Source organism: Aphelocoma coerulescens, chromosome 1A (genome assembly GCF_041296385.1).
Source record: "Aphelocoma coerulescens isolate FSJ_1873_10779 chromosome 1A, UR_Acoe_1.0, whole genome shotgun sequence".
In the NCBI taxonomy this organism is placed as follows: domain Eukaryota; kingdom Metazoa; phylum Chordata; class Aves; order Passeriformes; family Corvidae; genus Aphelocoma; species Aphelocoma coerulescens.
The window spans coordinates 56,496,479-56,509,786 of NC_091014.1; the positions used below are offsets into that span (position 1 = coordinate 56,496,479).

The following is a 13,308-nucleotide window of genomic DNA, read 5'->3' on the forward strand; positions in this document are numbered from 1 at the left end:
TCAAAGTATTCCTATATTATTTGAGAAAGCAGTGGGGAGAGGCAGAGGTTGCTTGGAAAAGCACAAGGCCTCTTCAGACAACAAACCTGAACGCTAGAAAGCCTGGCACTGTTCTGTCCCTGTGGGCTGACCTTGTGCTCCAGTCCAGGCCCCAAGCTGGTTTAGTTGTGAAATGCAGCAACGAGTTCAGTGAGGAATGCTAGTGAGATCAAGAATCTAACCCAGCAAACTCCAAGCAGCCCATGAAAGAACTACGGAGATTGTTTGTTGCCCTTTGAGGCTTTCAATGCTTTCCACAGGCAATTCAGCACACACTGATAGACTAAATGGCTTGTTTATTTTTCACCTGCAGGTGCAGAAGGGTTTATGTAGACTGACATGTTAGTTTTATCTTCAGAGCTGTTCCCATGCAGCTGTGCAGAGCCATAGGCCTCCTTAGTTCTCCTTTCAGCAGGCGGACAGTCAGCTTTCATTGGAGCAAACAAGGGAGAAATTTGCTGCATCACTCTGAACTCCCCCACTGTATGGATCTAAATCCCTCTTTATACTGAAGTCTCTAAGCTCAGCAGAAAGACAGCAGGGTTTCCAAAGAAGACACTTGGTTTGTTTGTTTGTTTATGAAGAACTATGGCCTCCGGACATTCCAGTCCTACTGAGCACTTTGCTTCAGGTTCCTTCATGCCAAAGGTCACAGTTAAACATCCAGTGCAACATCCCACCAGCCCACCATCTAAGCAGACATAAGGGCAGTTTGACCAACACAAGATTTCCTCTTTAAAATCCCTCTTGGTTTTCTTGGACACAAAACACTGTGGAAATGCTCCTGCAGAAAGGCCCTGTGCTGCAGAATAACCCAATGAAAACAGCCAGGACAGGCTCAGGTGTCTTATTTATTTAGAAGAGGGGCAGTGTTATTGTTGGTAAAGGGTAGTACTTAATTTCGGGGACTACCATTATTCTAGATCACTGCTGCACCCTGTTCATGGCCATATGTTAGACAGGAAGCATCAAACTCTTGGCACTGAGAAGGAGGGAAAGTAGTGATACTGGACAGACCAGGATGAAATCAGAAAGAGAAGGTGATGAAGCCACTGCAGCATGTGGGCACTGAGTAGTTTTGTGAAGCAGGGTACACTTGCAGCGCTGGAGAGTGACAAAACTGGAGAAGAACAGCATGGAGTGCTGCAAACCTGATGAGGCCAACAAAAGCCATAAAAAAACCAAAAAAAGTGGCAGTGTTGTCTCATTATTGCCCATATAACCAGTTGCTTATTTTTCTTTTTAAAAAACATGTATTTCCTTTGGATCTTACAGAGACATTTTTAAGGTTAAGGAAGTCAGTAAGCCCAGCACCTCACGCCCTCTTACTCGAAGAGCAGGCATTCCACTCTTGTGGAAGAGCCATGCCAGGACTAGATTTGGCTACGTGCATGGTTTTGTGACAGCTTATGAAACAGGCTTTGCGTCTCCTCCTCCCCGCTTTCGTGCTTAGCTATAAACTGCCTTATAAAGAGAGTTACTGTTACAAGGCAGGCAAGTGACTGGTTTTTTCTGAACCTTTACTTTGTCTAATATGTTTCAGATTTCTGCAGTCTCTGCCAAGCTTTTCCATTCCCTTTCTTTTTTTTTTTTTTTTTCCCTAAAGACATAAACCAGTCTTATGACTGGAATGGCATTGCCAAGAAAAACAATCTAGGGCTGATTTTTAGCATTACATAACAAGGGGGCAGTTTAAGAAAAAAAACCAAGTGCAAAGCAGCAGGTTGGGTGCAGTACGTGCAGCAAAGAATTAGAGCTCTGAAGAAAGGAACTAAAGAAATCGAGCAACTGGTGTGGTTCTACCTCTTTTCATCTCTGAATCAATATTTTACAACTCTTCTGAGCTGACAATATTTAAAAGCTACAGTGCTCCATTTAGCTTTATATAAAGACTTCATTATATGATTTTCATTTGTTTTGTACATGGAAAAAAATGCTGTAATCCTAACTGGTGGTCACAAAGGAAGCAAAGAAAGAAGAGAAACGAGCACTCTCCCAAGGCTGGCAGACCCCCTACCATAATTTCTTTCTTGGATTTAATGAAAGTGCTGCATGGCAAAGCTGGCATTTCCAGTCCAATACTGTGCATGTTGAACACAAAACATAACTTCAGTACCTAGAGAAGATCATCTGCCATCTTTTACTACCAGAAATGTTAAAATAATGGAAGAATTCAGGTATTCAGCATTGTATGTCAGGAACGACCCCTTCCTGCTCCTTTCCCCACTTCGGGGAAATGTCTACCAGTTGCTGGTTTCTTTCCATTCAGTGTGGCCACTACAAAAAACTGCAGTGCTGATAAGTATGCAAAGTGTTTGTTACTAAGTGTTAATTAGATTCCTTACCACATCTACTAGCCCACGGGAAATGTCTGCAAACATACCTTCATCTGCTTCACCGTGTACCGCATCGTTCCAAATGGTCCATCTTTCATGAGCTTCTTCCCCACCACTTTAGCTCGGATCACTGTCATAAGGGAGGAAAAAACACAACAAATTACAGACAACTTTTCACAACATTAATGTTATACCCCCCACTTAAAAAAAAAACCCACAAAATTGTTTAGATAAACTATCCTGTAAAATAAACAAAACTCCAGGTTAACCTTCCTCTCAATTTATTCTAAGCCTCACACACAGTGAAGGCATGTATAATGGGATGCCACAGCAGGTATTTGTTTAGAGGAATCCAGTTCTGTGTGAAGAATAAGAACAAGTGTTATTTGTGGTTAAATCTCACCAAAATCTGCAGAGCAGACTGTAGCTGGGACCAAGAGAGATTAAAATCTTTGCACCAAGCCAATGGGATGAAGTTTGTAACGCCTTAACTCCCAACATACAGGATGATGTTCAATAGGATACTACTTTTAAATTGTTCTTTGTGGGTCCAATAAAACTTTTCTTTCCCAATAAACACAGCAACACAGTACAGTGCACTGGAATATCCCATATCTGGGGGTTTCACTACAACTGCCACCTTTGAGGTACCACAAAACTAACAAATGGTCCCTTGAACAAACAGCTGCTGTGCAAAACCAGATTATTCAGCAACCATCAAGTGCCCAGTGAAAGCTGCCAGGCCAGCCAGAAGTCACCTGGAAGACAAACTAAAGCTGACCCATCAGATCTTGTGTCTACTGCACTGCATTCCCTCATCAGTGTGTGGTCCATGCCATAGGCACCTCCATGGTACCACAGATGCACCATAGCAAGGTCAACTGAGCCCAAGCCATCACATGTAAGGATTTTGAGGTCCCATAGATAAGGATTTTTTTTTAATCTAGTGGGCAGTTTACAGTCAGTGTTTAATGAAGAGTTCTCTTGCTCATCTATTTTTGGGGCATTCCACATATACAAAAAAGAAAATTAAAAAAACAGTTCTAGCAATCCTCTTTGAAAAAGTTCTGCAACCACCTGCTCATCTCAGTAGAGGAGCAAAGCTTAGGGACAGGGCAGGCATTACCCATTTTAATCCATCACAGAAAACCAGCAAAAAGCAGGGAGGCATAGAAGGGAGACAAAGAAGTGGAAGCAGGAAAACACAGTGAGTTATTTGCATTACAGAACTATCTAACAGCAGCAACAAAGTTCAGGCATACATTTTGCTGACGTATAGGACATTAAACAAGCCTCTTGTTGCGTCATAGCTTATTTAGGTTTCAAACATCTGTAGAAGCCCACTGGAAGAAATGGGAAAAAGAGAAGGCCAAAGTTTTTTTTTACTACCTAGATCCAACTAGGGAGGCAACAAGCTTGTCCTAGCTTTCTGAATAATCAGAAGAACAGACTTAAAGGAACAGATAGGTCTGGTTTTACACACCAGTTCCTGAACCTTGTTCCACGAGGGTGGTGTGAAATGAAGACAAATCCACTCTGTTCTGATTTATATCCTGTGCTTCAGCCAGACTTGTCAAAGAAATTTTAAACTAGGTAAGACAGTCCTGGCTTTGATTCAAAGAACCAACAAAACTTTCATTCATTGAGTGTAAAACTTGTTTTTTTTTTTAAATTTCTATTTCCCAATGGCAGTAAAAGCAGTTTTATTGATTCTTCTATTTAACAAGTTGTTCTAACTTCAATTTACTCTTATCTTCAATATTTAGTAGCTATATTGAACCGCGCACTTGAGGACTGCAAATATCTTTTAAGAACTAGCTTCCTCCACCTGCTGACTCCAACCACCACAACCACCAGCAAAGCTACAGAAACCAGACTGTGCCAAGGGTCAGTGAGAAAGAACACAATTCCTTAAGACTTTGTGAATTCCAGGACAGCTCACTAACACTGGAGTCTATAGCAGAGAGTGTCAAAAGTCTTATCTTCATCTGCTGATACACTGAAATTGAAAAAACTGGTGTTTGCCCAACACATCTAAAACCAACAAAGAAATCTTATATCTTATTGACAGTGATAAGAAATACACTAAAAGGCAGTATTACAAAATGCTAATGTTTCCAAACCAGAACACAGTTAGCATATAAGATGACAAGCACATTCTCAGTTGCTGACAAAATACCTAAATAAACATTTTTTTCATGTATTGCCCTGCTAGCTTGTCACCCCTTTGACTTCTAGTTAGGGTACCACAGCCATTTCAAACAGAAGCTTTGATTTACAACAGCTTTACTAATTCAAAATGCATATCTCCACTAGCACATGAGAGCATTCCAATTTCAACTAATGATACCCTTGCAAACAAGTAGAAAGGTCTGTAGTTTCCTATTATTGTTCCCCAGTAAAGTTTGAAAAGAACAGCCATCCTAGCAAATTCACCTAGAAAAGCCATGACAAACCTTAGTGTGGGCTGTCACTTCAAACCTTTTGTAAATGGGTCAAGCCCTCTGTTTTTCAGAGAAGTTGCCTTTATCACCCCAATGGTAACTTTTCTAGCTAAGTTGTTTTCTTTAATGAAGAGCCAGAAATGTACAAAGAACCCACCCTGCAAATTTTTTCCCATATTAAAGGAAAAACCAAGCTGTTATCCAAGAAGCACAGGGTATTCCAAGGTAAGTCTATCACCTGTAATCCCATCCCTGAGGATTAGATGCCTCTGAGCCACTGGAGAGCAATGCTGGATGGCAGGACTGCTCAGAGGTTGCAGTTGCATGTGTAGCTTCAACCCCCTAAGGCTCCACACACAAGAGCCCCTTGCACACCTTGCTCAGCGCAGAGCTCCGAGCTGCACATCTGCAGCCACGTGTTTCCCAGTCCCTCTTTTTGCTCCTTCAAAGCACCATTTCCCTGGTATACGGCCACTCTTCACACCTGGCCAGAAAATAAAGACCATTGCTCCTGACTGAGCAGGGGCCATGCATACTTGTCAGAAGAACTTTTTGTCCTCTGCAAATTATCCGAAATGTACAGCATTTCTGTTGCAAATTCAGTCCATGTTAAGTTAATGAAGCTGACTGTTTACTACTGCAGACTCCTACTTCTTGAGCAGAATGAGGCAAAAGGTACCGTGACTGCTCTCCTGAGCTCCTCCCTTCTCCTTGAAGCTCTATTACAGTCCTGCTAATACTGATGGGAAACTTTATCCCACACAAGTGGTCACCAAAATAGCTGCATATTTTTAAACCGCAATTCCTTTGAAGCACTGCCTATGAAAATACTCCAAGATGAATGTTTCTCAGTACTTTGGGGTTTCAGGTCGGGTCACTTTGTGGGACTGGAGCAGTTGGCAAGGTCTCATGAGTGATTTGTAATTATTTATGAAAAGCTAAATTAGACAAGGATATAAATCTTGATGAGATAAGCATGGCAGTCATGCCATGATACAAAGAGGAGAAAACATATGTACTGCTTCTCAACATTTGACATGATTAAAAAATTGAGGGAGAAAACATCCCCTCATGAAGGAAGGAAACGAGGCATTTAGTTGATACTCTTAAAAAAAAATGAAAATAATAACCTGCTGTGTTTGAGGATTCAAGAAATTCATCTAAGAATGTATCACAAATTATTAAGGTATTTATCTCTTTTCCCTGTCTTTTTGTGGTTTTTGTTTGGGTTTTTTTTAAATGTAAACTAACACGGTAGTTAGGAAAACAGAGATTTGCCAGGACTAGTATAGTGACAGCAGCTACTGATTTCTGTTTCCCTGGCATCCCTAGGGTGGTACAAACTGTCTGCAGGTGCATGTATACATATAAATACAGGCAAAAATCAGCTACATATTTTCCAAATGTCACTGGATGAAGTCCTATAAAGGCAAACAAATCAGAATGGGCATAGGAGAAAAAGGACATTTATGACCTTTTATTTGCCCATATGCATACATGTCTAACTGAAGTACTCTTTAACTTATCACTTACTCTGTAGCCATTTTCTCAAGGATTCATAGGGAGAATAGGCCTAAAGGCAAGACCTGAAGCAGAAGAGGACACTGACTTTACATCTGAAATGGCAGAAGGCATTCTCTTCACGAGTCAAGGAGCAGAAAAACAGGCAATGAGAGATGAAGACATGCACTTGGCAAGCTGAGGAAACAACACGGTGAAAAGACTTGTAACTACCAAGCAACCTTCATCCAGGCACACAGTTACTACTACATGCGTGGTAGCTCTTTTTCCCAGCTGAAAAGCAAAGGCACCAAATGTCCTGGTTCAATCCAGCCCGTGTCCTTTATAGGGAACAGCCACTAGATGGTGACCCTGTCCCAAATCTTACCTTCCCCTGATGAGAGGGCAGCGGTACAGACCCAGGCTAACACCACCAATCCCAGCTGCTTGCTCAACTGCACCATGAGAACCAGATGCTTTCATGCAAGTGGGCTGGTTGTCATCCATAAACAGCATTTTAAATGGAGGCACACCCTTCAGAGACCAGGATTTGCTCCAAACCCATTTTCCCTTGTGACCAGTTACCATGAACAGCTCAGGAGGGTAACAACTGCTACACTTCTCATTATTGTTTCAAGGATTTATTTTATTGGTGTGCAATGTGAGTATTTTCAAGTGAGAGCTTTGGCTGAGATGCATGCTTACTGCTTTTAAGTGAGTGAAGGATGTGGAGGACTCATGTTGTTTACTAATGGAGGCACACGGGACAAGTTATTCTCCCAGGCCATTCTCTGACATCCAAATAGTGGCTAAATAAAATATATAGAGAGCAGCAACGTGACTGGGAGGCTGAAGAAAAGCTCCTTCTGCCCTGAGGCCACTGGCTACACCAACATTTAAAAACGCTGCTTTAACACCAGACACGTGACATGCCAAGGAGGGTGGTGGCCATTTTATTCATCCAAAGACTATTCCAAGAGCAATTTACTGAGACTTTTTTACCAGCTTTACTAGCAGCTCTCTCATTTGATCTGCCTCACAAGAACTCCTTTCTGAGCTGATACGTGCTGGAGGGCTCACATCACACAGGGCTAAGGCAGCTGGTATGGTTTAGACTTCTGAGTATACCTAGCACACTACTGAAATATTAATGCCGATTATGGGGGTGTCTCCTAATGTGGTCAAGGCAGGATGCTTTTACACACAGATTTTCTAGTACTGGTGCTGCTGGTGCTGCTAAGATGGAATTGCTGTCTCCCTTGCTCACTCTCTCTCACAAGATGCATTCCTTTTCCCACTCCCCTGGCTGATCTGTTAGCAATTACTACCGACACTCTTGGCTGCCCTAAAACCAGAGGACCATAACTAAAGGTGGATTGTGCCCTTTGAACTGGAAGTATGGCTCAACTGTATGCAGCCTCTTGGGAGGCTCTATTAAACTGTCTGGCGACTGCAGGCTTCTATGAGCAGCAAGTAGCTGGTGCCTGCTTTAGTAGGGGGAGGAGATAGAAGCCCTTCACCCATTCCTCCACTTCCACAGCAAAGCAGAATGGAGAGGGAAATACAGATTACAGCAGGGGATTTATGAAGACAGAAAAAACCAGAAGCCTCCAGTCTGTTAGATGATCTGTTAGTACTGAAAGTCACCTCCTCCATAGCCAAAATAGAATTCTTTTACAAATCAGTGTTGAATTTGAAGGCTTCTTGCAAAGCACAAGAAGGTTGAAAAAAACCACCATAGAGGAGCTTTCTTTTGCCTCATTCCATCATGACCTTCAACCAAAGCCAAAAAAGGCAAAACAAACCTCTTTTGCTTTGTCTTTGAAGAAGTCAAATCCAGCTGTGCTTGTACACAGGATCACCAAAGAACTTCATCAAGGAAGCAAAAAAAAAGGTAGTGAAGTAAGAGGTTCACTGCTGGATGCCTTCCTTTTATACCCTGACCAACAAACTAGTTCCCATTACGGGCAGTCCAAATATTGACTTCTTGCCTTTTCAAAGTGCTCCCAGGAATACTAACTGAGAAAGAGCACCTTCTCAACACCATTCACCTCTGCCAGTCAGTTGCCACATAAATATCACATTATGAAGGACTTGTGTTTACATCAGCAAGTGTGTTGGTAGCTAACAATAAACATCTAAGTAAAACAGGAAAGCAAGACACAGATAACTTTCCTTCCCATGTTCTAACCAGAATTAGGACATTTACTGTTGGCCTTTGTTGTACAGATCCAAAAAAACTTTCCCTGTCTGTGGCATGGCAAGCCTTTTTGAAGGCCACCCAAAAAAAAAGTGGAAGACAATTAAATGGGTTTGCCCAGGCCTAAGCTCTGTATAAAACAACTGATCACAATTACACTCGCTAAATATTAACCACATTTCCCATCCCTGCAGATTTCCTTGCCACTGACAGTCTGCACAACATGCTCTGCTGCTTGATTTCTAACACTGCAAAATAAGGAGTGATACAAATTTTTCATACAAGGCTTTGATTGTGTCACACCTTTCATCACCTCGCAAAGTATAAACTGCTCTAGAAGGGCTTTACTTGGGAGAAAGTTAATCCTCCCAACAAGACCATAAATTAAAGAAACAAGGTTGCATAAAACAAGCAAGCAGAACTTGGTTAGTGCTTGTCATTTCACCTGTAGCTTATTAACTGGATACAACCTTTCTGACGGCAGCAGTATCAAGCATTTTTCTCCCTCCCTATATGGTGTGCCTCACCCTATGGAAGTTCAAGTACCCTTTGAAATACATTAGAATCAGAGAGAAACAAGAGATCTCTGTTCGACAAAAACGTGCAAATTCTCTCCTGGACATTTCTTCCAGGTTCCTCCTATATGCAACTTGGTTAAAGACTCTTCAACTGCCCAGCACTGCCCCTGCATTTAACTCCCGATGTTAGCTTCCTTGCTTCCCCATGATACACACTGCTGGGGACATAGACGGAAGACTGAATGGAGAAGGAAGAATGGATGGATCTAAAATGCATTTATATCCATTGAGAATATCCCAATAGAATCTCTCGGATCCATATGTAGATGTTAGTACGTGTAAAAACTAGTTTCAGGAAATACCTCATGAAAAACACAAAGCTAAAGGAAGAAAAGAAGATAAAAACCCACTGTCTGTTGTTATCAGCTATTACACCTACTAAACTCAGTGAAGCCAGGTAGACATAAGAGATTAGCTAGATCAGGCACAGTGTTGAGTTCCTGGAGTTACATGCATTGCTGGGTTAGTCTCACAGCTTGCATCAATGAAACATTCTAGGCTTGCTATAGATCTAAGCAGAAACACTGCAAACTACATAATGAGCATGGCTACAGCATTGAGAACCCTCTGGTAAAATAAAAACAGAAAACAATGTCATTCCTGCCAACTAGACATTTCTCTCTCTCCCTTTTGGAGGGCTTTTTTGTTTTTAAACTTTCCACCTATATCTTTTAACTAGTCACTGGAAACTGAATTTAGGCTAAAGGCAAAAAGTAGTAGGCAAGAATCAGAGAAAAGAAAGGAAAAACTATAGAAGTGGAGGGAGGGGAAGGGAGTGCCTCATGTAAGCAGAGCACAGTAAAGAGCATCTCGCATCTCTCTCCAAGGAGTATTTTCAGCAGAGCACATTTTGCCTCATTCTGTGTCTCTGACAACTGCCAAAGGCAGAAATGCTTTCAGCCAAGGTTAGCAGTGTTGGAAAGACAGTTGTCAAAACCACCACACAAAACCACTTCCAAAGCCAGCTTACAACAGTGGATAAAAATAACAAGCATATGACTCAAAGCAATACTCAGCTCAAAACACCTTTTCCGTTTCCTTTTGTCTACATAAGATTGGTGCAACAGAGCAAGATTTAGTTCAGCCCTCTCTTCCAGATCAAGTACTTCTTGACACAGTACATAGAGGACCAGGAAAAGTCAGGCTGAGACAAGGCTTTGGTTTCCCACAGTTCTTTGGAATTGTTCAAAGGAGCCACAGGTCTAAGCTTTCCACTCAGAGAATATGGCTGAGCTGATGTGAGACCAATTAGGGGCAAATGGAAACCATATGCGATTTTAATGAAACAAGAAGCTGGTGCACATAACTTACTGCTGCAGGAGCATTTACTGCCTGAAAGGAATGTGCATCTGGCATTGATCGTTTCCCAACCCATCAAGTGAGCAGTAACATGGAAAGCAAATTGGAGCATATGATGAGAGATGAATTGCCTAAAGAGTGCAGTTAGGGGAGCAGCCTCTGCAAGGAGAAAACATGTCCTTTGCCTGTGATTTAGTGATGCAGTTGTAAGTGAGGCTGATCTTCCATTTCCACAGATCATGGTGATAAACTGCAAGAATGAGTGCTAAAGTGATTAAAATGGATCAAGTGATATTTTTAAGAACCTACTAGAATCACAGAAGTCCCATTCTGATTCACATGGAGCAGACTTTTTCTCTCTTGAGGCCATGGGTACTCCTTTAAAAGCAAGTACTATTGAGACTAAACAAGGGTAATATACAGTCCTCAAATGACATTGCTTTCCAGTGAACATCAAAATGGGTACACAATGAGATTTCAGGTTGAAGAGGCAGTGTAGACACACCCTTTTGAATTTTCTTCTAGTTTTTTTTACTTACTATTAATTACTCAGGAAGTTTCAGTTCTGCTGAGAAAGGGAAGTCCCCAGTCTGCAAATTTGTAGATAAGTTGCTTTACTGGTCTATGGTCATTTCTTCTGTAGGCTGTTGTGTTGCAAGTTGATACCAGGTTTCAGAACAAACCCACAGTCTACACTAAGCAGCCATGAGATGGCTCACATACATCAAAAGAGGAGGTGAGGGCAGATGCTCTGATCCAGCACTTGACCAGTGAATGCCCAGGGCTTGAACCTGGTAGATGTTACTTTGCATTTCAAGTAATAATGAGACTTCTGCAAAACCAGACACATAGAACTGGCATGTCTTTTTTCCTTAGTGCTAGACTTCCCCTGGGGTATAACCAGAGTTAACAAGCATCATAAATTCATCAGTGTATTTTTCAAGGATGCAATAGAAGAACTTTTGAACCAAATCTGCCAATTTATTAGTCTTTCATAACCCACTGTGCAATCCATGAACCCACTGGGCACCAGATCCACACAGCTCAGCAGAGGCAGAGGAGGAAGAAAGACAGTCCTGCTAAAGAGAACATCTGGAGGCTGCTCTCATCTATGCTTTAGAAATAGGGCATCTCTGACAGCCCATGTAAGCCTTTCAAAAGAGGGATTATCAAAAGCCACAGGCCTGGACACTCCCTGCTTCATCAGGTTACTTCAGAGGACTCTCCTTGCTTCAGCACCTTGCCCATCTGGGATGGGTGCCAGCGTTCTGCAAGGAGGCTGCACTCCACTGATCACATGGTTTATGCTCAATTTTGCACGTAGGAGCTAGAGAGGAAGAACTGTTTGGGAACATGTATAGATTTCAAGGGTACTGGGTGGGCCTGCAAATTCCTTCCTGCATTACAAAACTTGCACTAAACTGACAGGCTAAGCAGCTGTCCACACCACAGAGGTATACATATTTAATCAGGTCAGGCCTACATGTGCTGCTCTGCTGCTCCTCTTTGCACTGGGCCTGACAGCACCTAGTATTTGGTCTGCCAGACCCTGGAACTAAACCTGCATTCAAACAATTTCCCCAGTGAAAAGAGCATCTTTGCCCACCATTCTCGAGACATCATCAATTGTTCTGAAGTTGCCAGCATCTGCAGACTGTTCACATACAGTGGACATGTCCATGACACAGTTCTGGTCACATCATAATGCTTAAGGAATTTACTAATTGCCCATTTTATTAATGTCTGTTATGTAATCACAGTAATCACTACGATGCAGCTGATCTTAGGTACATGAAGAATTTTACCCTGAAGTCTGAGCGCCACGTAAACCCTTAGGTGTAGCACTCAGATCCTGATTCACTGTTCATTAAAAAGGTAGAAAACCTCCCTGAGTCCTGAATGAGCCTCACATACCACAGTTCCCAGCAACCTACAGGGCAAGGTCAGGCAATTTGACCAATCTGCCCACCTATCCAGAACTTTCCAGAAGTCCATGTAGTGCCATAACTGCATTCCAAAGCATCATCCCTCATATTTGGCCTTAGAAGGTCTGAAGAACTCAGTGTTGATTTGTTGTGGAAATCAGGTTGAAAAAAACAAAAGTGATATGAGACATCTCATGAAAGAGGTAAGGAGAAGACCTGGAATTCTGAAAACATCTACAAGCAACAACTCTTTACATGAGTAACACAAATACTGCACACTGTACATCCTCTGGCCCCAAAGGATTTTCCCGGTGCAGTGACACAGCACTGACTGCAGAAAAGGTAGATAGCCGATGGCCAGTCACCTTTCTTCTTCAAGCAGTTTGCTCAAACTCCCTGACTGTCCTACTGACAGACTAGCCTAAGGTATTCCATAGAAACTGCAGTGGACAGAGAAACAGTATAACCATCTCAGTCTTCTACTACCCACACTGCCTTCATACATACTTTCATCAAAATTTCATGTCCATGAACAACCCACTAGACCATAATCAAAATGGATTTCTAGAGGGAGTGTATCATTACCTGGATGTTTATATGCATCTTTGGTGCTGTCAATGACCTATTAATGAGTTATGACTCTTAGCCAGACTTCTGTAAGCACAGAGACTACACTGAATGGTTAAGAGTGCCTGTCCACCACCAATTGTTGACTTTTTTTTTGCACAACAAATTATTTATACAAATTAAAGAATAACCCGTGTTGTTTTATTCTTAGACAGTATTGGTAAGAAGTGCTTATAACTTTTTAAATATTTTGAATGGAAATGCTCAAGTCTGATCCTATGCATCTGATGGAGACTCACTTAAAGTGAACATACCAATCTCTTATCTCATCCATGCTACTGGAGTTTGAGAGCTTCTGAAAGAATTCTTACTGAAAACTTCCATAAATTTCCATTCGAGGGAGGCAAGTTTGCATTCCCA

The 13,308-nt window shown here is 41.9% G+C and overlaps 2 protein-coding genes across 2 annotated transcripts in view; one reads left to right on the top strand and one right to left on the bottom strand.

Moving 5' to 3' along the window:
• The window catches only part of SYN3 (synapsin III), a 236,808-nt gene that overhangs the window by 124,114 nt on the left and 99,386 nt on the right, over positions 1–13,308 (top strand). The window lies entirely within an intron of this gene.
• TIMP3 (TIMP metallopeptidase inhibitor 3) overlaps positions 1–13,308 on the bottom strand; it is a 37,569-nt gene that overhangs the window by 9,454 nt on the left and 14,807 nt on the right. The window contains exon 2 of the mRNA XM_069002934.1: positions 2,423–2,505. Within this exon, the coding sequence (XP_068859035.1) occupies positions 2,423–2,505 (83 nt within the window). The remainder of the gene's footprint in view (positions 1–2,422; positions 2,506–13,308) is intronic.